Source organism: Gadus morhua, chromosome 7, assembly GCF_902167405.1.
Source record: "Gadus morhua chromosome 7, gadMor3.0, whole genome shotgun sequence".
In the NCBI taxonomy this organism is placed as follows: Eukaryota; Metazoa; Chordata; class Actinopteri; order Gadiformes; family Gadidae; genus Gadus; species Gadus morhua.
In genome coordinates this window covers 3,531,173-3,555,715 of record NC_044054.1, presented here as the reverse complement: position 1 = coordinate 3,555,715, position 24,543 = coordinate 3,531,173, and the positions used below count along the sequence as shown (strand labels likewise).

The following is a 24,543-nucleotide window of genomic DNA, read 5'->3' as shown; positions in this document are numbered from 1 at the left end:
TAAATGCTGCGTCTCAAAATGCCTTGGACAGCGCGAGGATGACTCGCTTTGCCACGGGCCGAAACAGTTCGGAGCGACCACAGCCAGAGCGAACACAGCGGGGCAGAGGAGTGTCAGGAATAGTCTTTGGTGTACACATCAGTACGGCCTATTTGCACTACTGTTTAGTGGCAATGCAGTGTTTTATTCGATGCCTTTTTATTTTCGTATATTATTTCAATGAATACAATTTATTTATTCATAAAAAACGGATCTGGTCTTCAAATCTTTTTTCCAAATATAGGTCGTCTTACAATGGGGTTTGTGTTTATATTCGGACCAATACGGTACAGCGGGCGCTCACATGACGTTAAGCATTTCCTGGTGCATAATGTGACGCTTCAGAACCTAAAATCCCGTTTCTCCCCGTTGACACGACAACACATAACCGGCGTTTTCAGAAATCTCCACTTTGGCCGGAGTTTTTAGAAATGATCGTTTTCTGTGATAAGACAGGGCCTCGGACAGGGGGTGTTGCAGCACCCCCAGCACTCCTACTTCCCGAGGTACTGGGTGCAACTTACAGCTGAATGTAGTGCCATGTTGTTAAACGAAAACCTAAGCTAGCCTGGCTCGCTCTCGCGCATCTCTGTTCGCGCTCGTGCATGATTGCGCGTCCAGTTACTTGGAATGGGTGGAGTCAGAGTCAGCGTTGAAGGAGAGGGGGTAGGACCATTTGAGTTGTGTATTTTCAAAATCTGCTGGCGTTTCGCAAATCACCTACCCAACCTTTAAACGAAAACCTACGTTAGCCTGGCTCGCTCTCGCGCATCTCTGTTCGCGCTCGTGCATGATTGCGCGTCCAGGTACTTGGAATGGGTGGAGTCAGAGTCAGCGTTGAAGGAGAGGGGGTAGGACCATTTGAGTTGTGTATTTTCAAAATCTGCTGGCGTTTCGCAAATCACCTACCCAACCTTTAAGCGCTCTGACAACTCCGGTCACTCCCATGGTAACGATGTTCAAACGTTAATGTGCATATTAACAATATCTCATCAATATCAATATCTCTTAACAATAAGCTCACTTTTTCAGTTCATTCCCCGTCTACGAATCCCTTGAATTCTTGTGTGTCCGAATTGAACAGTTGGGCGAGTACGGCATCCAACATGCCCGGATCCCTCTCGTCATTATCCGAGTCAGTGTCGCTGCTGTTGCCTGGCAGTTCAGTGATTATTCCTGCCTTCGTGAAAGCTTAGACCACAGTTGAGACTGTTATATCAGCCCAGGCATCCACGATCCATTGGCAGATAGTGGCGTAAGTCGCCTGGCGCTGTCTCCCCGTCTTGGTGACGTGTGTTCGCCTTCTTGGCCCCGTCCACACGAAGCCGATTTTTTGGGTGAAACCGCATAAAAAGACGCTTTTGGTGGACACGGGCTACGGCCACACCAAACGCGTGTAACGTGCTTAACTTGAAGCTTGATCATTGTGTGTCACAAAAATGGTTCAACGCGCCAACGCGCCTGTGGCTGCGCTGGATTTAGGAGTCCGTGGTAGGAAACCCAAATGCCGCCGTGTTTGGGTGCATGATAGAGTTTAGATCAGGTTAGATTAAATAATGTCGGATATAAATAACAATAATCGGGTTAAATAACTTCACATGGTGTGTCTGGTGTGTTTCCAGCATTCGTAGTGTTGATCAGCAGATAGTCCGCCAAGACGTTGAGGTTGCTTAGCAACCAGAGACGCTGTCCATGCAAGTGAATGGAGCGTTCCCTCTTCGTCATAACTATCAAACCAAACATCCTTCACATTCAACGAGCGAACATTATGAAATTAAAATGCACATTTCTCGCTAAAAATGTTTACATAAACGCATTTAATTGCGTAACTATGTTACTATTTCCACCCAGAATAAAGAAAGATGTCGGCCGTATGCTTCTGTGCAAGCGTCACTACTCTAGTGACGTCGGTTCAAGCTCCACGCTGATTTGTTCCATTAGTAGATGGAACAAGGAGGTGTCCGATAGGCGGAGATGATCAGCGGGAGTGGCCGCCAGCGAAGCTGTGCATGGTGGGAGTTGTTGTCTTCGATCCACAAGCGCCAAAAAGTCACTTTCTGCCTTTTCTCGGTCAAGACTGCACCAAAGTAGAATTTTATTTTATTATTCGACTACATATAGGACCCAATTGCAATACATATTCATGCCTCCACCGGTGAAATGCTCCTTTAAATAAATTACTCGGATATAAAAGACCCGTTATTTCATAAAATATGCAACATTTCAGTTTGACAAATTATGATTATTTAATCATCAAGATATAAGCAAATACTACAGACGATGCGGTCCGTGCTATAGGGCTACACCTTAAATACTTCAATGTCTCCCACAGCAAACATGCTGCTTTTGCACTTTGAACTGTGTGTGCCTGTGTGTGTGTGTGTGTGTGTGTGTGTATCTCTCTGCTCCACTTCACCGCTTTTTCCAAGGGGAGGATAACAGCATCGAAAGAGGTGAAAACCATTATAAATCGGGGCATGTGGAGAGTTTCAGTTATGCCGACGGGGAGATTCTCCGGTCTTGTCCACGCCAGTCGGAGGGAGCATGACGTCACATGCGAGACGTGTAGGCTTTCTCGTGTTTTCTCTACAGCCTTTAACTGAAAAATTGCACAATAAACGGTCAAACTCCTGGCATATTTTTTTTTCATTTAAATCCACAAACAACATATGTGTAATCCGGGCCATATAAAGACTGGGACCAGAAGATAATTACTATCTCTCCATTGAAACCCATACATATTTTTCGATCTCATAGGTCCCATGGGCTCTACCGGAAGGGGTGTGACTTCGCCACTCTAATATGGTCTGTATTCACCACACACACATCATGTTGTCTAGCTTTCTGTCCCCATGGTTCAGACGCACACGTCTGCCCGCTATAGTTTGAGACTTAAAATTTAAAATTAATTTTTTTCTTTATCAATCCCCAGACGAGGACCGTTTAGACGTTCTTTCCGTGGCTGAACTTGATTAGTTTATCACCTTCGTATTTCAAACATGTTATTGAATCCAGCAATTGACATATTTGGAGGATATAGATATATAAACTAAAAAGACAACATAATTATGGCTAATACATTTAGGCTTATGATTTAAGATAAACCCAAAATGTTCATTTTGCAGGATATTTTCTATGCACACACACACAGTGATATGGCAATTAATGGATACCATAATGTGCAAGAAATCAGAATAATTGTATTGTCTTTTACAAAGTAGGGAGACTTCAGCGAGGGGGGGGGTGGGTCTTTAATTCACAAACACAGAAAATCTTCACCTGATCACCTGTCCCAGATGTTCACCTGTGATCTTCACTTGTGATCACCTGCTGCCGGTATTTCAAAATGATCCGACAGGATTAATCCACCTGGATTGGATTAAATCCTGATCAGATCCTAAAAACGGGTATTTCAAAGCAAACTGATCCTGAAGATTCAGATTCAGATTTGGCAATCCAATCCTGACTTTGATCCGGATTAATAATAATAATAATAATAATAAATTCAATTTATATAGCGCCTTTCAAGGTACCCAAGGTCGCTTAACAAGAGGTGTACACAGGGGGGGGGGCAGGTTAAAGGCCATAGGCCTCTAAGAAGAGGTGTGCCTTCAGGAGCTTTTTGAATGACTCCACTGAAATGGCACAGCGGATATGGAGGGGGAGCAGATTCCACAGAGTGGGGGCAGAGGCGCAGAAGGCCCTGTCCCCAAAGGTCTTGAGTCTGGTGCGGGGGGTTTCCAGCTGGTCCTTAGCAGAGGACCTGAGGGACCGCAGGGGGGTGTAGGGATGGAGGAGGTCAGAGAGGTAACGGGGGGCCAGAGCATGCAGGGACTTGTAGGTGAGTAGGAGGATTTTAAACTTGATCCGGGACTTAACAGGTAACCAGTGGAGTTGCATCAGGATGGGGGTGATGTGCTGCCAGGGCTTAGTGCCAGTTAAAACCCTGGCAGCTGAGTTCTGAACATATTGCAGTCGGTCCAAGGTTTTGGAGGGGAGACCTGTGAGGATGGAATTACAATAGTCCAGACGGGTGGAGATGAAGCAGTGGATGAGTGTTTCAGTGACTGAGTCTGAGAGTGAGGGTCGAAGTCTTGCGATGTTTCTCAGATGGAAGAATGCAGATTTTGTGGTGTTGTTGATATGAGGCTGAAATGACAGGGTGGGGTCAAGGATGACACCCAGGTTGCGGACTACGGGGGATGGGGTGATAGGGCAGCCATCCACTTCCAGCAGAAGATCCCCAACCTTCCTGAGCAGTGACTTGGGGGCCACGACCAGGAGCTCCGTTTTATTGCTGTTCAATTTGAGTAGATTAGAGGTCATCCAGATTTTGAGGTCTTGCAGACAGTTGATTAGTGGGGCCGGTGGAAACTGAGTTGAGGGTTTGGTGCTGATATATAGTTGGGTATCATCAGCGTAGCAGTGGAAACTGAGACCATGATGACGGATGATTTGACCAAGGGGGAGCATGTAAATGGTGAATAATAAAGGGCCGAGCACCGATCCCTGGGGAACACCATGGTTGACTGGTGCCGTGGTGGAGGTGGCATCGTCCAAGGTGACGTATTGTTGGCGGTTGGCGAGGTAGGACTGAAACCAGGAGAGGGCTGAGCCACTGAGACCAATGAGCTCCGCAAGACGGGTGAGGAGGATGGAATGGGATACTGTGTCAAAGGCTGCTGAGAGATCGAGGAGGATAAGAATGGAGATGAGGCCATTGTCGGCGGCAGTGAGGAGGTCGTTAGTAATTTTAATGAGGGCAGTTTCGGTGCTATGGTGAATTCTGAAGCCAGACTGAAGGGGTTCAAAGAGCTCATGGTGGGCCATGTGGTGTTGGAGCTGGGAAGCCACTGCTCTTTCCAGGATTTTGCTTAGGAAAGGAAGGTTGGAGATCGGGCGGTAGTTGTTGGGGTCGTCAGGGTCCAGACCGGGCTTTTTCAGGGTGGGAATGACTGCTGCAGTTTTAAAGCCTGCGGGCACCACACCAGAACCAAGGGAGCAGTTGATGATGGCAGTTATGAAGGGGCAGATAACAGGTAGGCAGGTTTTCACCAGGAAGGTGGGCATGGGGTCCAGCTTGCAGGAGGAGGACTTAGCTCGGGACACTAAGTCGTGCACTTGGTTAGCGTCCAGTGTTGCAAAGGCGGAGAGACCGCACTGCAGGGTGTCGGCACCAAGATGAAGGTCAGTGTGAGACGGTGACGGAGAGTGTTGGAGGAGGTGGTTGTGAATGGTCTCCACTTTGTTGTGGAAGAACTCCAGGAACCGGGAGCACAGGTCCAGAGCGTCAGAGGGTTGGGGAGCGTCAGGGGGGCGCAAGAGACGGTTGATGGTTGAGAAAAGTTTTTTGGGGTGGTTTTGTTGGTTATTGATAAGCTTGGAGTAGTAGAGTATCCTTGCCTTAGAGAGGGCCTCCTTGTATTCCCTGACATGGTCTTTGTAAGCCTCCTGGTGTACAGTGAGGCCAGATTTTCTATAACGCCTCTCAAGCTGGCGGCCAGCTGCCTTCATGAGGCGAAGCTCAGGAGTAAACCAGGGGGCGGGGCGAGAGAGGGAGACCTGCCGGGTTATGGGAGGGGCAACAGAGTCCAGGCTGAGGGAGAGAGCTGTGTTGTAGAGTTCCACCAGACCGTCCACAGTGGTGTTAGGAGGGGGTGTGGCCAGGTGGGTCGCTAGGGCGGTAGACAGCACAGAAGTGTGCACCTGTTTCGTTTTCCGAAATGTGATGGTACGTTTGCTGGGGAGACGGGGTGCGGGCACAGAGACAGAGAAAGAAATGGCAAAATGGTCTGATATTGCCAGGTCTTCACACTGGAGGTGGCCAGGGGTGGTTCCAGTGGAGCACACTAGGTCCAGGGTGTGCCCTTTGGTATGGGTTGGACCAATCACATGCTGTGAAATACTGAAACAATCCAGAAGTGTCATGAAATCAGAGGCAAATGAGCAGCTGGCTGAATCCACATGGATGTTAAAGTCACCTAGTAGAATGGTGGATGGGTACATAGGGCAGATGGTGGCAAGCAGCCCAGCAAGCTCAGACAGGAAGTGGGTGGAGGCTTTAGGGGGCCGGTAAATGAGGAGAACCTGGAGCTGTGCAGTGCCTGCCAGTGCAAAATGGAGACACTCAAAGGAAGTGGAGGTAACTGGAAATTCCTTGACCTGAATATTGGATCTATGAATAACAGCTAGTCCACCACCACGGCCCAGGCTACGGGGTTTTTGAATGTACGCATAGTCAGGGGGAGTAGCTTGGTTGAGGGTTAGAAAGTCCTGCTGGCTCTGCCATGTCTCTGTCAGACATAGGAAATCGATCTTTTTATCCTGAACAATGTCATACATGAGAAGGGCTTTGTTATTGAGTGAGCGAGTGTTCAGTAGCATAAATGTGGCATCCCTGTTAGTGGAAGCTGCAACAGGGGTTACGCCACAATTGATACTGAGTAGGGAACCCAGGTTGACGGCCCGTGGGCGTGGTTTGTTTTGAAAGCGTTGCCGCTGTAGTGCATAGCGAACTGCGGAAACAGCTGGAGTAGTGTCCATGTAAACAAACTTGTGTCGGACGGCCCTATGGACGTAACGAGGGCGACGGAGAAGGCAGAAAGATCTGATGACCTTAAGGCAGTTCGGAAGCGAGAGAGTATTGAGTTGTACGAGTTCAGCAGCAGAGTATTTGTAGACAGACATCGCTCACCCATAGCAGCAGGCTAACGCGGCTGCTATCTACCTAGCGGGAGGACGATGCAATCCAGGGAAATCCAGGGAAACCAGGTAAGTTCCAACACTGTAGACGTGCGGACCCGCGATGTAGAAGGGCAGATCAAGGCTAGGAATTATGGCGAGTTTGGAGGGTTTAGAAGGCTAAGGAGGCTAAGAAGCGGCGAAATTCACGCCAGCGTCCTCTCAGCGTCCTCCTCTGACGTCCTCGATGTCGGGGATGCAAATATTATACTTGGCAGAACAAATGTTTATGACCAAAATGGAATACACAAGACTAGTACTGATATAGATTTAGCTTAGTGTTGTGCTAGCATTAGCTGCTAGTATGATGCTAGTACCGTACGAGCATTAGCCGCTAGTACTGCGCTAGCATCAGCTGCTAGGAACGACACAGATGGATGTCTTACTTTCAGGCATCGTGGCGAAGTCTCAGTCACTCCCAGCTAGAATGAAGAAGTGTGTCGGACCAACTCTGCCGATGGATTAGCTCAACACGTAGGCTGCAGCGGAGTTTATAACCAGGGTCGCTCTTCTGGGACCACAAACTGTTTGGTACGCACAGCACCGGAACCGGAAACAGCTAACGGCACGTTAAAAGCTGCTGTTGAGTATTTCAAAACTTAAGTGGGAAATCTGGATCAGTTTGATCCTAAAAATCAGGATCACCCTGATCCCACCTCAGAGGTGGATTTGAGGGAGATTACATGTTAAGATTTGAACAGTTGAAGTGTAACTGCTCCCAAAGTTCTTTGTTTAATACAACTAAGCTTCACTGCTGTTTGATCAATGTTTATTTCCTTTTCACGATCCTTTTTTTTTTTCTGCAAACATGCACGCTGTTCACTGCAATGCTTTAACAAATCGGCGTCTGAAGTGCAACACAGAATAAACATTACACTACTGCGTGTAAGTGACATTACAAACTCCAATTAACAAGGAATTATGAAGGAAAAACAATGTGATTTATTAAACAAACAGTGTTAAACTATGCAGTATACATTTCAGTCTTTTAACTGCTTTTCCAGAAACTGAATTCTTAACTTCACTTCTTCTTGTTTAAGAAGTGTTAGTTTGATTTGTTCATTTGTTAGAATTATTTGTTGCTGAGCCCGTTCCGTTTCCACCTTCAGTAGTTCATTGTAGCCATCCCCCTTCTCAGCTTGCCTTTTGCGCTTACATGGTGGTGGTGGTGCCGGTGGATTCCACATCTCCTCCAAGACAGGGCTCTGGCTTGTGCTGGGCTCTTCAAATGCCAGCTCCACAGGGTTGAGGGTGACCAATTCAGCAGACAGGTTCAGAGGCTCCGTGGGGTCGATTGATTCCCCTGTACCAGCTGGCAGTATTCCAAACAAGGCTTGGGAACTCTCACCTCCTATGATGTCCAAAACCGTATCAGTGAACTCCCCACGTTTTATGGACTTGTTCCCCGTTTGGGGGTTTTTCGCCTCAGAATGGTCCTTCGTAGCCTTTTGCTTTAAGTTTTTCCACCTAAGCCGAACCTGCTCAACACTCCGCCGTTGGCCACTACCAGTGGCATTAATTAGCCTTGTTATGTCGGCCCATATTTTATTTTTTACTTTTGAGGACAGAGAACTCTGTCCAGGACCACTAAAACCTCCAAAAAGGGCCTGGTAATTGGCACGAACACCCTCCAAAAGGGCCGTGTCTCTGCTGTTGTGAAATTACTTCCTTTATTCTTCTCCATGTTGTCTGAGAAAGCCCTATCACTAAGGAAGGCCTTAAATTCCATAAAGCTAAATTGAAAGCAGGTGAGAAAGAACAGGTCACACACTTTAAAACTGGGCTCGTTAGGTCAATGACCTTTGCTTCTGCAACATGACATCCATAGTACATGTCCTGCGGCACCGTCAGAGACGATACAAGCCTCGTCAGTATGTCCAACGAGGTAATTTCATTGAGCAGTACTCAAATGATGAGCTTTATGCACGGTTTAGATTTCGAAGAGAAGATATTTTGTATATATGTGAAATTCTTCACCCACATCTTCAACGTCCTACAAGAAGGAGTCATGCCTTAACTGTGGAGGAGCAGGTGCTTATTGCCCTACGTTTCTTTGCCTGTGGATCCCTCTATGAAGTCATTGCAGATGGCCTGGCTGTGACAAAGTCTACAGTGGGACACGTCATGCATTCAGTGGCAGCAGCCCTGGCTGGTCTAATTCACCAGTATGTGAGATTTCCAGATACTGAGGAAGAAATAACACAAACCAAGAGAAAATTCTTCTCAATTGCCAGGATGCCATTTCCTGTTTCCTGTCTGTGATCCAGGGGGCGGGACGGATTTGGACATCCCAATCTGCTGGTATCAGGATCACTCTGATCCAATCCAGCAAAGTTTTGAAATACCGGGATAGATCAGGTTGATCCGTGGCTGAGGACAGGGGGATTTGGTTATCCGGATCATTCTGATCTGGATTACAAGTTTTGAAATGCCGGCCCCAGGGGCCGGTATTTCAAAACTTGTAATCCAGATCAGAATGATCCGGATAACCAAATCCTGATACCGGCAGATTGGGATGTCCAAATCCGTCCCGCCCCCTGGATCACATGCAGGAAAAAGGAAATGGAGCCAACATTTTACAGAAAAAGGAGAAGCTAGCTCAACTATTGTCTCTGAATTAAAGTATAAACTTAGCCAGTGTTGATGCGTCCTCAGACTAGACGAAAGGCAATCATTATATTGAGTTAACCAATTATGTAAATCAGCACAAAGTTGAAAGAAGAGCTCGGCGATCTCTAATTAAGCAGAGTTCGCGCTAATGCGAGCTAACGCTGCTCCATTGACTCCTGTGTTAAGGAGCTAACAAGCTAGTAAATAGGCTAGCGTCTGTATGTTGCGGTCCGCAGTCCATTTGAATGCATTCACTCGCAAGGCATTGTGTGTAGATTTTAAAATGTGTTGTACATATCTTTTTAGGAAACAGTTGTTAACAAAGGGGACAGCCCTAAAACCTTAATATTAGATTTTCTTTACAGATGTCTGTGGGAAGAGACTTGCACAGACTTGCTCCAAATGGCATTACTTTTTGAGCTTTGGCTATGAAAATTAAGTGTGTGTGCTGAATGCATGTGAATAAAAACATTTGACAGAGTTTCAGTGGAGGCCTTTATCAGTGGGTAACTTAACAAAAAAAACTGTTACTTAAATAAGGCATTCATATTCAAACTTAAACATACAAATCGAAGTTTTGTTAAACAAAAGCACCAGACCTTATCAATGAGGATCAAGAGAAATACAAATTAACCATGGCATTTCGAACTGCTCTTCCTGCTGGTTCATCTGCTTGATGTGGTGGTGGTGGTGGCTGCAGCTGTGGTACTTCTGCCTCAAGTGGTGGTCTGTCCAGGATGTCTTCATTCAGAGGAACTCTTCTCAATTGGGCAATGTTATGAAGAACAATGCAGGCAGATATTATATTGCATGCCTGCTTCGGCTCCACACAAAGATAGTTCAGGCAGGCAAATCTGCGTTTTAAAACACCATTGATACGCTCAATTGTTCCCCTTGTTGCGCTGTGTGCATTGTTATACCTCTGCTGTGGGTCACATGTGACAGTAGCAAAGGGGGTCATAAGCCACCGTAGAAGTGGGTAGCCACTGTCACCCAGGAGGATACCATCCGGCGCAGTTTGTTGCAGTCTTCTGTAGAGATGACTTTCTCTTAGAATCCGTGCATCATGTACAGAACCAGGCCATCTCACAACAAAGTTGGTTATTTTAAGGTCAGCATTCCCTATGAGCTGCACGTTGATACTATGCCGTCCCTTTCTGTTGACAAATTCCCATTCTCTTTCATGGGTTAGGCATCCTGGCAATTGAGAAGAATTTTCTCTTGGTTTGTGTTATTTCTTCCTCAGTATCTGGAAATCTCACATACTGGTGAATTAGACCAGCCAGGGCTGCTGCCACTGAATGCATGACGTGTCCCACCGTAGACTTTGTCACAGCCAGGCCATCTGCAATGACTTCATAGAAGGATCCACAGGCAAAGAAACGTAGGGCAATAAGCACCTGCTCCTCCACAGTTAAGGCATGACTCCTTCTTGTAGGACGTTGAAGATGTGGGTGAAGAATTTCACATATATACAAAATATCTTCTCTTCGAAATCTAAACCGTGCATAAAGCTCATCATTTGAGTACTGCTCAATGAAATTACCTCGTTGGACATACTGACGAGGCTTGTATCGTCTCTTACGGTGCCGCAGGACATGTACTATGGATGTCATGTTGCAGAAGCAAAGGTCATTGACCTAACGAGCCCAGTTTTAAAGTCTGTGACCTGTTCTTTCTCACCTGCTTTCAATTTAGCTTTATGGAATTTAAGGCCTTCCTTAGTGATAGGGCTTTCTCAGACAACATGGAGAAGAATAAAGGAAGTAATTTCACAACAGCAGAGACAACGGCCTTTTTGGAGGGTGTTCGTGCCAATTACCAGGTCCTTTTTGGAGGTTTTAGTGGTCCTGGACAGAGTTCTCTGTCCTCAAAAGTAAAAAATAAAATATGGGCCGACATAACAAGGCAAATTAATGCCACTGGTAGTGGCCAACGGCGGAGTGTTGAGCAGGTTCGGCTTAGGTGGAAAAACTTAAAGCAAAAGGCTACGAAGGACCATTCTGAGGCGAAAAACCCCCAAACAGGGAACAAGTCCATAAAACGTGGGGAGTTCACTGATACGGTTTTGGACATCATAGGAGGTGAGAGTTCCCAAGCCTTGTTTGGAATACTGCCAGCTGGTACAGGGGAGTCAATCGACCCCACGGAGCCTCTGAACCTGTCTGCTGAATTGGTCACCCTCACCCCTGTGGAGCTGGCATTTGAAGAGCCCAGCACAAGCCAGAGACCTGTCTTGGAGGAGATGTGGAATCCACCGGCACCACCACCACCATGTAAGCGCAAAAGGCAAGCTGAGAAGGGGGATGGCTACAATGAACTACTGAAGGTGGAAACGGAACGGGCTCAGCAACAAATAATTCTAACAAATGAACAAATCAAACTAACACTTCTTAGACAAGAAGAAGTGAAGTTAAGAATTCAGTTGCTGGAAAAGCAATTAAAAGACTGAAATGTATACTGCATAGTTTAACACTGTTTGTTTAATAAATCACATTGTTTTTCCTTCATAATTCCTTGTTAATTGGAGTTTGTAATGTCACTTACACGCAGTAGTGTAATGTTTATTCTAAGTTGCACTTCAGACGCCGATTTGTTAAAGCATTGCAGTGAACAGCGTGCATGTTTGCAGAAAAAAAAAAGGAACGTGAAAAGGAAATAAACATTGATCAAACAGCAGTGAAGCTTAGTTGTGTTAAACAAAAAACTTTGGGAGCAGTTACACTTCAACTGTTCAAATCTTAACATGTAATCTCCCTCAAATCCACCTCTGAGGTGGGATCAGGGTGATCCTGATTTTTAGGATCAAACTGATCCAGATTTCCCACTTAAGTTTTGAAATACTCAACAGCAGCTTTTAATCCGGATCAAAGGCAGGATTGGATTGCCAAATCTGAATCTGAATCTTCAGGATCAGATTTGCTTTGAAATACCCGTTTTTAGGATCTGATCAGGATTTAATCCAATCCAGGTGGATTAATCCTGTCGGATCATTTTGAAATACCGGCCCCTGGGATCTTCACCTTTGATCCTAACCTGTGATCTTCACCTGTGATCACCTGTCCCAGATGTTCATCCGCGATCCTCACCCGTGATCTTCACCTGTTCCAGGTGTTTTTTACCCGCTTTGCCTCAACAATAAAAGCTAAAGTGAGGTTAAAGATAAAACATGAGATCCTCCATAAACAAAAGCTGAGGACGTCTGTCTTCTCTGTTTCTAATCATAAACACTTTAAGACAACATCCCCATCCTGTCCCAGTCAGAACCGAAAAGCTGGAGAGAATGTCGTTAGAGAATTCGTTAGCTAACCGCTACATTAGCTAGCCGCGGGTAACACCGCGGCTAGCTAATGTAGCGGTTAGCTAACGAATAAGTTAGCTAACGCAGAGGTTAGCTAACATAGCGGTTAGCTAGCTTGCTGGCTTAAGTTCATATGGAGTCTCCGTTGGTTAGGACGTAATACATCAACATTTATCATCACTTCCTCTCAACATACTTTGACATCTTTAATACTACATGAATGTGTGCTTTAAGCCCCGCCCCTAAAAGGAAAGAAACATAAGAGAACAAATAACGCTGAGTTTGTTTTCCGATGCAAACGGTTCCCGTGACGGGGCTGATATTTATTGCGATGAAGAGACAAGCGTCAGACAGAACAAGCACTTGGTTATGGCACGGGTCCCGAGAACCGAAAATAAAAACAACCACTCATCGGAAATATTAAGACTTTAAGACCGCCGGCCGGGGGACAAAAGAAACATCGGCTTTTTTCATATCGAAACATGCGTCTGTCACCCGGCAACGGAATGGAAACCCACTAAAAGAAGTCAAATACAAACCAGGCCCGTAATAGTTGTTAAAGCCCTTCAAAAATACATCTCAGTTTACACAATTAATATCACCATGGAAACGAGGCCTCGTTTATCGCCTTCCGTTTGAGAACTCCCAACAAACTTTACGTTTACGAGCTACGAAAGTCGGAAGCGTCTATTATTGTTTTGCACGAAGGGGGAAGCGACTTTGTGGCTGTCGGGCTGAATTATGGGATGGCTCCCTGTGTGTGGGGGGGGGTGGTCCCGCCCTAAAAACAGCAGGGGGCGGAGCCTAGTGGTGTCACGCCCCCCTGTCAGTCAAAAGGTTACTAGTAAGTTACGATAACCCGTTCCAAATCAACCTGTAAAAAAATACTTCTGTTTTTCTAACTAAGCGGGACTTTGATATCGTATACATTTATATATCTTTCATATATATAGATTCATGTGTCTACTTTAGTCTAGTGTAGGACTTTGTCTGTGCTTATACTCTGTAGCTTCGAGGGCTTTGGCACATTGGAACCTTTGGTTCCACGTTCCGGAACTCTCAGATTCAGAATTCTAGAAAGTTCAGGATTTCTTCTTGGTCGGTCGGCGACGTCAAACGCAAGACCCGCCCCTTCCAGGGCTGGCTGCGAGGAGAACACGATTAAAAACATCAACGACAAAACAACAAACCCCGGTTTCAAACCCACAACCCCGTCCAACTACTGAGGCCAAATAAATACAGCTTAGAAAGATCGGAACAAAGGTCGGAATGAGAAGTCGCAACCGCGTAAAACTAAATCTCCCAAATGCTGAATAATGAGTAAAGAATATTGTATTACAGGTTAGAGTATATATGGAGAGGAGCGGAGAAACAAAATGGCGGCCGTGGCGACGGGCCAACGTCAGTTTGTCGTTTAGAACTCCTTCAAAAAAAGAAAAATGGAAAATTCTTCCTCCCAGTCCGGTATTTCTTCCCAGTTCTCCCAGTCCAGTTCCCCCCCAGTCAGGCTCCCAATCCAGCTCCCAGTCGGGTAGATCCTCCCAGTCCTCCCAGTAGAGTGATCATGCTCTGTCTGACCAAAGTCCCTGACTTGTTCCCCTGGCGCGGGAAGGGGGGGCGGGGCTCTGGTGGGCTCCCCCCCCTCTCCCCCCCTGTGGGGGCGGGGCCTCTAGTCGGCGTAGTGCATGATGCTCTCCACGTAGTTCCCGGGGAACAGGCCGGTGGTACCCCCCATGGTGCCCTCGTACCAGCCGTCGTCGTTCTTCTTGATCACGTAGATGATGGCCCCCTCCATGAAGGACAACTCGTCCTCCTTGTCCCTCGCATAGTCGTAGATGGCCACCACTGGGGGGGGAAGGGGAGAGGCAGGGTCCTGAGTGATTTCATTTGACCCTTTTGATGTAAAACATGAACAGCACTCTGTGTCATACGTTGAAATTAGAGCTGTCAAGCGATTAAAATATTTAATCGTGATTAATCGCATTAATGTCATAGTTAACTCTAATTAATCGCGATTAATCGCAAATTATTTTTCTATGCTAAATATCCCTTGATTTTTTTGTCCCATAATTCTTCTCATTTTAATTCTCTTATCAACATGGTGAAGTGCATCGGCTTGCCTTGTGCAAATGATTTTTTATTGATAACAACATTGGCATATACACTGATCAAAACAGGACGATACAAAAAAAGAGCCTATAGTGCAATTAAACGACTGCTTTGAACAAATGTCATTTGAACATAGCAGTCAGGCTACTGCTTCTTTGTTTTGAGTCAAAGAAAAAAAAAAAAAAAAAAAAAAAAAAAAATTTTTAATAAAATAATTGCGTTAATCGCGCGATAAAAAATTTAACGCCGTTAAATTTGGTTTGCGTTAACGCCGTTAATAACGCGTTTAACTGACAGCTCTAGTTGAAATACATGAACAGTCAGGGCTGTCACGATGAAGCCCGAAGGCTTATCCCTGTGTGGCAGGCTGTGGGGTCCGACTCACATCCTGCTCCCTGCTGAGGCCCCTAGACCCGCCTCCGCTTCGTGATTGGTCAGAACCGATAACCTTGACCCTTGACCTGAAGCCTTAGGGAGCTTAACGAGCAGCAGCCTATCGAGGGGGGGCCGAACGAGCTAATCTTTCTCCAGGTAGGTGGGGAGGGGGTCCTCCTAACGAGGGGCGGGCCTCACGAGGAGGGACTCACCTTTCTCAAGGTAGGTGGGGGGGGGGTCCTCCTAACGAGGGGCGGGCCTAACGAGGAGGGACTCACCTTTCTCCAGGTAGGTGGGGGGGGTCCTCCTAACGAGGGGGTCTAACGAGCAGCAGCTTAACGAGGGGCGGGGTCTAACGAGGAGGGATTCACCTTTCTCCAGGTAGGTGGGGGGGGCCAGGGGGGTCTAACGAGCAGCAGCCTAACGAGGGGCGGGGTCTAACGCGGAGGGACTCACCTTTCTCCAGGTAGGTGCGGGGGGCCCACGGGGGGTCTTCCTCGGCGTAGGGGTCGCTGTACTCCACCACGGCCGACTCCTCCTCCTCCTCCTCCTCCTCCCCGTCCAGCTCCTCCTCCTCGTACTCCTCCTGCAGGGGGGGGGGCGGGGCCAGCTCCTCAAACACCGGCTCCTCGGCGGGCGGAGGGGGCGGGGGCACGTCCGAGACTGGGTGGAATGACACAGAGAACGGCCAATCAGGAGAGGGGACACCGGGGGCGGGACCAGCGATTGGAGGAGAGAAGGGGGTGGGACCGACAAATGCATCTGTCACTCACGATTCACGGCGAGAGCGAAATCCCGAAACATTAATACCACAACAACAAGACAACAACCATTTAATTGTTCAGGAGAGTAGGCAGTGTAGGGAGAGCAGTGCATGCTGGGGTATCGTCCTCCTGGAACCACGCATGCTGTGGGTTACCATGGTAACCTTGGGCCCATCAAGAGGAAGGCGGGAGAGATCATGTCTAAGAGAGTGAAGACAGACCCAGGAAACGTTGTCCATGCAAAGGGAGAGAGAGACGGACGGACGGACGGAGAGACAGACAGACAGACAGAGAAGGAGAGAGACGGCGGGAGAGAGCCAGAGAGAGAGACGGAGACAGAGAGACACAGTCGAGATGGAGGGAGGGAGCTTGACCCATTACAAAGGGAAGAGAGCATGCATTCATCTGTTCATGCGTTCGTTGCACCGTGCGACCACATGGTAAGGCAGTCCTCAAATCCAGGAGGCGGAGTCTAGGAGGCGGGAGGGGGGGACTTACTGGTCTCCTGCACTCGGGCCACGAAGCCAACCAGAGGGAGCTGGGGGGTGATCTGCATGGCTGGGGGGGGGGGCGGGCCTGACACACACACAGAGAGAGAGAGAGAGAGAGAGAGAGAGAGAGAGAGAGAGAGAAAGAGAGAGAGAGAAAGAGAGAGATAGAGAGAGAGAGAGAGAGAGAGAGAGAGAGAGAGATGGGGAAACAGTGACAAAAACAGTGACAAAAACAGACACGCGCAAACACACACACACACACACACACACACACACACACACAGGAAGACAGAGAGAGAAAGTGAGACAGAGAAAGAGTTTAAGTGAGAGACAGACAGAGGGATATATATAAACACAGGAGACAGATAGTGAGGTGTGAGGACCCGTCAGAGCAGAACCAATCATCACATGATGAGATCAGCCAGGTGTTGGACCAGAGGCAGAGAACAGATGTTCTGCATCCTGGAAGAACGTCTTCAACACAACAGAGGACTGAGCACTGAGACAGGGAGACTAGAGGTCATCACAGGGAGAGACCGTCTCTATCCTACAAAGTCTTCTTCCACTGATGGAGCCAACACCGACCTCATGAATACAGCAAGCAGAAGGGATTTGTTGGAGCCAGAATGGGTTGCTGCAGGTTTTGTGTTATTGTTATTATTAATGTTAAAGATAAACAAGGTTATAATATACGTAGTTTATGTTTTGCCTTCATTATAACTTAGTTTAATGATATCTCCCCTATAAAAAAAAAAAAGAGTCAACTGTTTGCATCTCCATGTTGCTTGAACGTATTCAAGGTAGCATAACCCATTTTACAAGAAACAATTAATGTTTTTTTGTGACACCCATGAACCATCTTGCAATTGATTTAGCAGCGTCATCCTAAAGCTGGATAAGCAATTCGGGGCTGCAGGAAAAAAGTGCATGAACTTGAACAAGGTGTATTGAACAATGAACCATCGCTCTCACACAGACAGACGCTTCTATGAACATCCTAACTGTACCCACAGAGACATACTGTTGTTTCTCTTGCTCCTGACAGACTTATTGTAAGTCGCGCTGGGTAAAGCGCCTGCTAAACGCCCTGAGTATAAACGCCCTGAGTATAAACACCCCGAGTGTAAACACCGAGCGTAAACGCCCTGAGTTTAAACACCGAGCGTAAACGCCCTGAGTTTAAACACCGAGCGTAAACGCCCTGAGTGTAAACGCCCGAGCGTAAACGCCCTGAGCGTAATTGCCCGAGCGTAAACGCCCTGAGTGTAAACACCGAGCGTAAACACCCTGAGTGAAGACACCGAGCGTAAACGCCCTGAGTGTAAACAACGAGTGTAAACACCCAAGCTTAAACTCCCTGAGTGTAAACACCCCGAGCGTAAACACCGAGTGTAAATGCCCCGAGTGTTAACACAGAGTGTAAACACCTCGCAGCACAGCTCCGGCGAGCATGTGTGCAGAGCGAGGCGACGTGGCCCCGGCCGGTACCTTGGCCCTGGGTGTAGTGCGGGCCCCCGTTGAGCTGGTGGTGGGCGGGCTGCCCGGTGACAGAGGAGGGCCGGCGGTAGGGCAGGGACCCCCCCACCGGGGGGCTCTGCACCGTCTGCAGCGGCCGGTTCATCGAGTAGAACTGAGGCACACCTGGGGGGGGGGGGGGCACACGGACGTTAGCGTATTCTCATCCTCAACATCACATTCTAAAGGCTGAAGCTGGACCAATGAGGCGCCGACACTGTGAGTCTCATCCACTGAATGGAGGATGAGGTTTGATCAGCAGAAACCAACAGAGCAGGTACACCAGCATGGAATGACAGCGGCTGTGTAGCGGTAGCATGGTAGCGGTAGCATGGTAGCGGCGTGACGACATCCAGCCCGGTGCATTCAAAACACGACAACATCAACAAGACGCAGCCAGGGGCTGGCGATCCATGGCGACTATGGGATGAGGAGGAGGCGCGATGGACCGACTGAAACCACGGAAACAGAGAACAACTCCAAACACACTCTGGATCTTTGTGTGTGTGTGCGTTAAATCAACTCACCGAGCGACACACTGAACCACAATCAAAACTCAAAAACACAAACTTAAAGGTCCCATGGCATGAAAATGTCACTTTATGAGGTTTCCTAACATTAATATGAGTTCCCCTAGCCTACCTATGGTTCCCCAGTAGCTAGAAATGCCGTTAGGTGTAAAACGAGCACTAGGTATCCTGCTCTGCCTTTGAAAAAAATAATTTTGATTTCGAATTTGGCCCCATATGTCGTCATAAGGGGCCAGGTTACCTCCCCATCTTTGCTTTGCCCTCCCAGAGAATTTGGCCAGCCAATGAGACAATGAGCTACGACTGTTGTACACTTCTTTGTTATTTGGATAACCGTTCTGCTGTTGGTGTTATGGCGCATAACATGTCGGTTCTCTGACATCTCTGGTATTTGCCCCACTACGAGACTCGTAGTCGGGGAAATACCAGCCTTGGTTGAGAAGGAATTGGGAGAATGGAACTTTGGCTTTGCCAACCCAACGTTTTTTACCACCAACTTTGGGTTGGTGGTGCCTTGGCAGCGGGGCTACGGCGGGAGACAATCGCGGGCAACAATCCCTTCCTCCTCCACGTCGTGGTTCAGTCTACTTCAGATTGCTTGGTTGCCATGGCGGCGGCGCACATAGTTGCAGCGGCCCGGAGCTCCCAAAACTGGCATGTTTTTTTGTAATTCTTGGTAGCACTTAATATTATTTCACACAGCTTTTCACACTGCTTTCAAACCGAACAATGAAGTACAGCCGGAATTTACTTTTAAAGCTCAACAACGCTCCATTTCGCCAACTCCCAGCGGACTTCACCATCCAGCACTCCTGAGGCTGAGAAGCGGAGGAGGAGACGCTGTGCGCGGCTGCAGATCCGACTGGAACTAGCTTCACAAAAACACATCGAGAACTGCTGCGGCTTAATCTTTACGGAAACCTGGCTGGAGAACAAGACCCCGGACTCGGCTATTGAGCTAGATGGCCGCACAATGAGCAGATAGAACAGCAGACATGGCTTTGTTGCCATGGCGGCGGCGCACATAGTTGCAACGGCCCAGAGCTCCCAAAATCTGGCATGTTTTTTTGTAATTTTTGGTAGCACTTAATATTATTCCAGTTTTTCACACTGCTTTCAAACCCCGACAATGATGTACAGCCGAAATGAACTTTTAAAGCTCAACAACGCTCCATTTCGCCAACTCCCACCGGACTTCACCATCCCAGCCGAGATCACCAGATCACCATCCAGCACTCCTGAGGCTGAGAAGCGGAGGAGGAGACGCTGTGCGCGTCTTTTCAGTGTGAAAAACTGTGAACTGGACTGCATTGCTGCACTGTACACTATTTTCCATCTATTTCAGGACTGCAACCCCCCCCATCTCACTCTCACACATCACAACTATGGACTGGACTTGCTGCATTCTCATTCATGTTATTTATTTATTTATTTATTTATTTATTTATCTATTATTTATTTATTAATATATTTATATTTATATACTATGCCAGTGGTGATGCTCTAAACTTAATTTCGTTGATTAACTCTGTTGAACAAGGACAATAAAGTAATCTAATCTAATCTAATCTAATTGATGTGGAAGTAGAAGAACCAGAGACGTCAGAGAACCTGACGCAGTCGTTTAAAGATTCATAATATCATCTGGTGGCTCACACAGCTTTTGGCCGTGATAGTATATATTATATGATATCGATATCTATGCATAATGTGATATTATTGAGATATAGAGCTCCAGGACTCCCGCCGGAGCACCCGGAGTGTTCTAGAATATTTACAGAACACGTCCAAAGGCTGTGTGCGCCCCACCATTGCGATACATACACTGTAAGCAGAGCGCATGGTACCGTGGCCTCAAGCTGCTCAGGGCAACACCCCCATCCTCGTCCTTGACCCGCCTCTAAAAACGGCACGTTTGTGGAGAGCTCATTGTGGGACTGGCTCGTAATGGCTGAACTTCATGAACGTCTTCAAGTACTGTATTAAGGGCCCAATAACACCTATACATAAGCATCCATAAAGCAGCATAAATGGGACCCTTAACAAACTTCTAAAAGAAAGGAAAAAGAAAAGGAAAATGGAGATGAGGGTATCCATGGCAACAGCATCCACCTTAATGGAGGGGGGAGGGGCCTCAGGCAGGAGGGGGGAGGGGCTTCAGGCAGGAGGAGAGAGGGGCCTCAGGCAGGTGGGGGGAGGGGCCTCAGAGAGGAGGGGGGAGGGTGTGTGATGAGGTGGGATGCAGGTGGTGGGGGGGGGGGAGGCACTCACCTTGTGTCGGCGGGGGGGTGAAGGCGTGGCCTGTGCTAGCTTGGGGGACGGAGGAGGGAGGGAGCTGGGGTGGGGGGGGAGGGGGGGGGACAGGCAGGGGCTCCGTGAGGGGGGGGACCTGGGGGGGCCCGTCCAGGGCGGTGGTGGGGGCCCCGGGGCTGGGGGCGGGGCTGGGGGCGGGGCTAAGGGTGCCGGGGGTGGGAGGGGTGGAGGCGGGGGGGGGCTTGGCGGAGGTGGAGAGGGGCGGGGCGGCGCCTGGGGGGGGGCGGGAGGAGGGATGAGAAGAGGAAGAGGAGGAGGAAGAGGAGAGGGGAGAAGGAGGGAGAGAGCAGCAGATCAACAGGAGAGGTCAGAGGTCATGTGACTAGAGGTCAGAGAGGCTATGGTTCTACGGTGGAACCAGAGGTCAAGAAGACTCCTCTCCAAGAGGGGCGTGTTTGTGTGTGTGTGAGACTGAGCCAGAGAGAGTGAGACAGAGAGAGTGAGACATATAGTGAGACAGAGAGATTGAGACATATAGAGTGAGACATATAGAGGGAGCCAGAGAGTGATACTGGAAGAGTGAGACAGAGAGTGAGACATATATTGATACATATAGGGCCCTATTTTAACAGTCTAAAACGCAAGTGAGAAGCGCCAAGCGCAAGTAGCTTTGTGGGCGGTTCTATGGCGATGTTGCTATTTTACCGGCGCATAAATTAGGCTTTTATCGGCTATGTAAGATATATCAATATAATTTCCAAGGGGATACAAGATTTGACAATATCGTTTATATCGATATATGCGTTAAAATTGTCAGTTTCAGCCTCAAGCGTCTGTGGATGCCTTGGAGACTGTGTGAGCGCGACCCCTCCCCCTCCCACTCTGTCCTTCCGAACGTGCCGTGTGCAAATACGCCTCATTCCCGCCCCCGCCGCCCCCTCACAACACAACAAGCATGGAGGATACCGGTAAAGAAAACGAGATGGCGGCGGGAGACGAAATTCTTTTAAAGAGGAGAAACAACGGCTCCATAATATAGCAATGGTTCAGGTTTAAAAAAACAGATGAGCAGCAGCTGCAGGTCATCTGTAGAGAGTGTAGCAAAACCGGCTAAAAGTGGAAGCACAACAAATCTGTTCCACCATTTACAGCAGCGGCACAAAGTGCAGTATGAGGAATGTGTAAAACTCCGTGGCTGTGCTGCTGCATCAACGGCCGCGACAGCTTCTTCTGCCCCGAAACCAGGGCCGGCGCTCGGCATAGGCGACCATAGGCGATCGCCTAGGGCGGCAAATGTGTTGGGGGCGCCCTTAATTAATTATTTAAAATATACGAAACAAGCGAAATGAAACCAAACATGTTCCCAAATGGAACGGAGAAGGGAGGGGGCGGGGGATTAAAGTTAGGGCGCACTGAAACCTTCACCGTAGTACGCAGGACAATGCGACGAAGCCATAAACCCACTCTATAGAAAATATCGAGATATATATCGTCTATCACCATTAGGCCCAAAAATATCGGGATATCATATTTTTCCCATATCGTGCAGCCCCACATACACACACGCGCGCCCGCATTCATTCATTCTTTTTAACACTCACTCGCGGTAAAACAATGTTTTCTCACGATCAAATACTCATCAATCCTAAAAGTTATGGGCTTGTACACGATGTCTGTGTCAAGAAAATATGTGTGCTGTACGGTGTTTGCAGATGCATTGATTTAAAAGTACAACTTATTACCGCTGTATCAGCTGTTCTTTCCCAAATAATTTACCAAGAATGTGTGGCTAGGTAGATGAGAGAAGCAAAAAGTGTCTAAGCGAGGTGCACAAGCAACATTATGCATGCGCCCTTAAAATAGCATCTGAACAACGCGCCACTGACTTTTAACCAGGTATTTCCTGGTTTGTGGCGCAATAGATTTCTGAAACTGCAAAATAGCACCAGGGAACGTTTGCGCCAGAAAGCGCCTCCTCCTTTCGCCGAACCGCCCCTTGGGGCGCAAGATCATTCCCTAATTTACCGACACTAAAAAGTTATGGGCTTGTACACGGAAAAGAACGCTCCGCGCCAGTTGCAAACTAGCAACGACACATGCGCCAGTGTAGAAAGTCAATTGCGACCGGATGCAAGATAGGGCCCTAAGAGTGAGACATAGAGAGTGAGACAGAAAGGGTGAGTCTGATAGTAAGACATCAATACTGAGAGAGAGTGGGACATGAAGAGTGAGTTAGAGAGTAAGTGTGTCTGTGTGTGTGTGCATAAGAGACGGTGAGACAGAACGGGTGAGTGAGTCTACCTGGGAAGGCGGTGGGTGGGGCCGGCGTCGGCACGGCGATGGGCAGTCCCACGCTGCCACTCCCACTGTTCTCTCTGCTGCTGCTGCGGCTGCTGCTGGGGTGACTGCCCCCACTGCTGCCACTACTGGAGAGAGAGAGAGAGAGAGAGAGAGAGAGAGAGAGAGAGAGAGAGAGAGAGAGAGAGAGAGAGACAGACAGACAGACAGAGAGAGGGTTAGGGTTAGGGTTCACTCCCCCTGTTCTCTCAGCTGCTGCTGGGGTGACTGCCCCCACTGCTGCCACTACTGGAGAGAGAGAGAGAGAGAGAGACAGACAGAGAGAGAGAGAGACAGGGTTAGGGTTAGACAGAGAGAGACACACAGGGAGAGACACACACGCACACAGAGACACACACACACACACACAGCGAGACACGGAGAGCGACAGACACACACAGAGACAGACAGAGACACACACAGACACACACACAATCACACAGAGACAGAGAGACACACACACACACACACACACACACACACACACACACACACACACACACACACACACACACACACACACACACACAGGGAGATACAGAGAGACACACACAGAGACACACACACGGGTAGCAAAGAGAGAGACACACACAGAGACACACACACACACACACACACACAGACAAACAGGGAGACACACAGAGACACACACACACAGACACTTAGAAGTTAAACCTTAATCACCCCTCCCTTCATACTCTGAGGAGTCTTAAGGATGACATATAAAATCCTCCGTTTTCAAAATCGGCCTCTTCTTACATCACAGGTGGGCGTATATACGCTGGATAGATCAGTCTACCAGCCTACCCAACGGACGGTAGCAGACGCTGCTCATCTATCCGTCATACATCTAGGTGGACACGCCCACCTGTGATTTCAGAAGAGGCCGATTTGCAGCGGCTAACCATACTCACACCTGGTGGTGTGATACGCCCCCGTTAAACACTCCATGGTCGCCCTGGTCTAGTTTCTACAACGGCCATTTGATGATCATGTGGTACAAGCTAGACGGATACGTCCGTACGAGGCTAAATACTAGTAGTAAACTAAGTAGTAATCTAGTAGTTTAAAGGGTACTAGTTACAGCCTTAGTTGATACCTGATGGATAGTAGTAGTCTAGTAGACTAAGTAGCAGGCTATGTAGTAGTACTAGTAATAGACTAAGTAGCAGGCTATGTGGTAGTAGACTAAAGGCCAATTTCCACTGGAATCGGCACGGAAGCGGCACGGCAGCGAACCGGCTGTGTTCCGTACTGCAATCCCCAGTGGAAGCGGCACGGACACGTTCCGACTATGGCTCAAGGCGTGCATAATTATAATAATTATTCATACAATATTATTCATGAGTTATATTCAAACCCTACATAATATATATGCATCAATATTATAATCCATTAAATACGGTAGACCTATGATTTCTAGACGTCATGGCAACGTCCACTCGCGACAATGGACTTGCGAGGCATCGACGCAGACT

At 48.0% G+C, this 24,543-nt stretch overlaps 1 protein-coding gene and 1 pseudogene across 9 annotated transcripts in view; both read right to left on the bottom strand.

The window, feature by feature from the left end:
• Nucleotides 1-9,309: 9,309 nt before the first annotated feature.
• LOC115546884 (putative nuclease HARBI1) lies at nt 9,310-11,577 on the bottom strand (annotated as a pseudogene).
• A 1,395-nt stretch (nt 11,578-12,972) lies between these two features.
• LOC115546880 (abl interactor 2) overlaps nt 12,973-24,543 on the bottom strand; it is a 30,060-nt gene continuing 18,489 nt past the window's right edge. For 4 of the 9 annotated variants that reach the window (XM_030360671.1, XM_030360679.1, XM_030360673.1 and 1 more), the window contains 5 exons: nt 23,030-23,154; nt 17,919-18,071; nt 16,438-16,515; nt 15,632-15,838; nt 12,973-14,536 (listed from right to left, as the gene is read on the bottom strand). In XM_030360671.1, coding sequence (XP_030216531.1) covers nt 14,361-14,536; nt 15,632-15,838; nt 16,438-16,515; nt 17,919-18,071; nt 23,030-23,154 — 739 coding nt within the window. In that variant the 3' untranslated portion in view covers nt 12,973-14,360. The remainder of the gene's footprint in view (nt 14,537-15,631; nt 15,839-16,437; nt 16,516-17,918; nt 18,072-23,029; nt 23,155-24,543) is intronic. The other 5 variants (XM_030360672.1, XM_030360674.1, XM_030360675.1 and 2 more) reach the window with 3 other exon arrangements.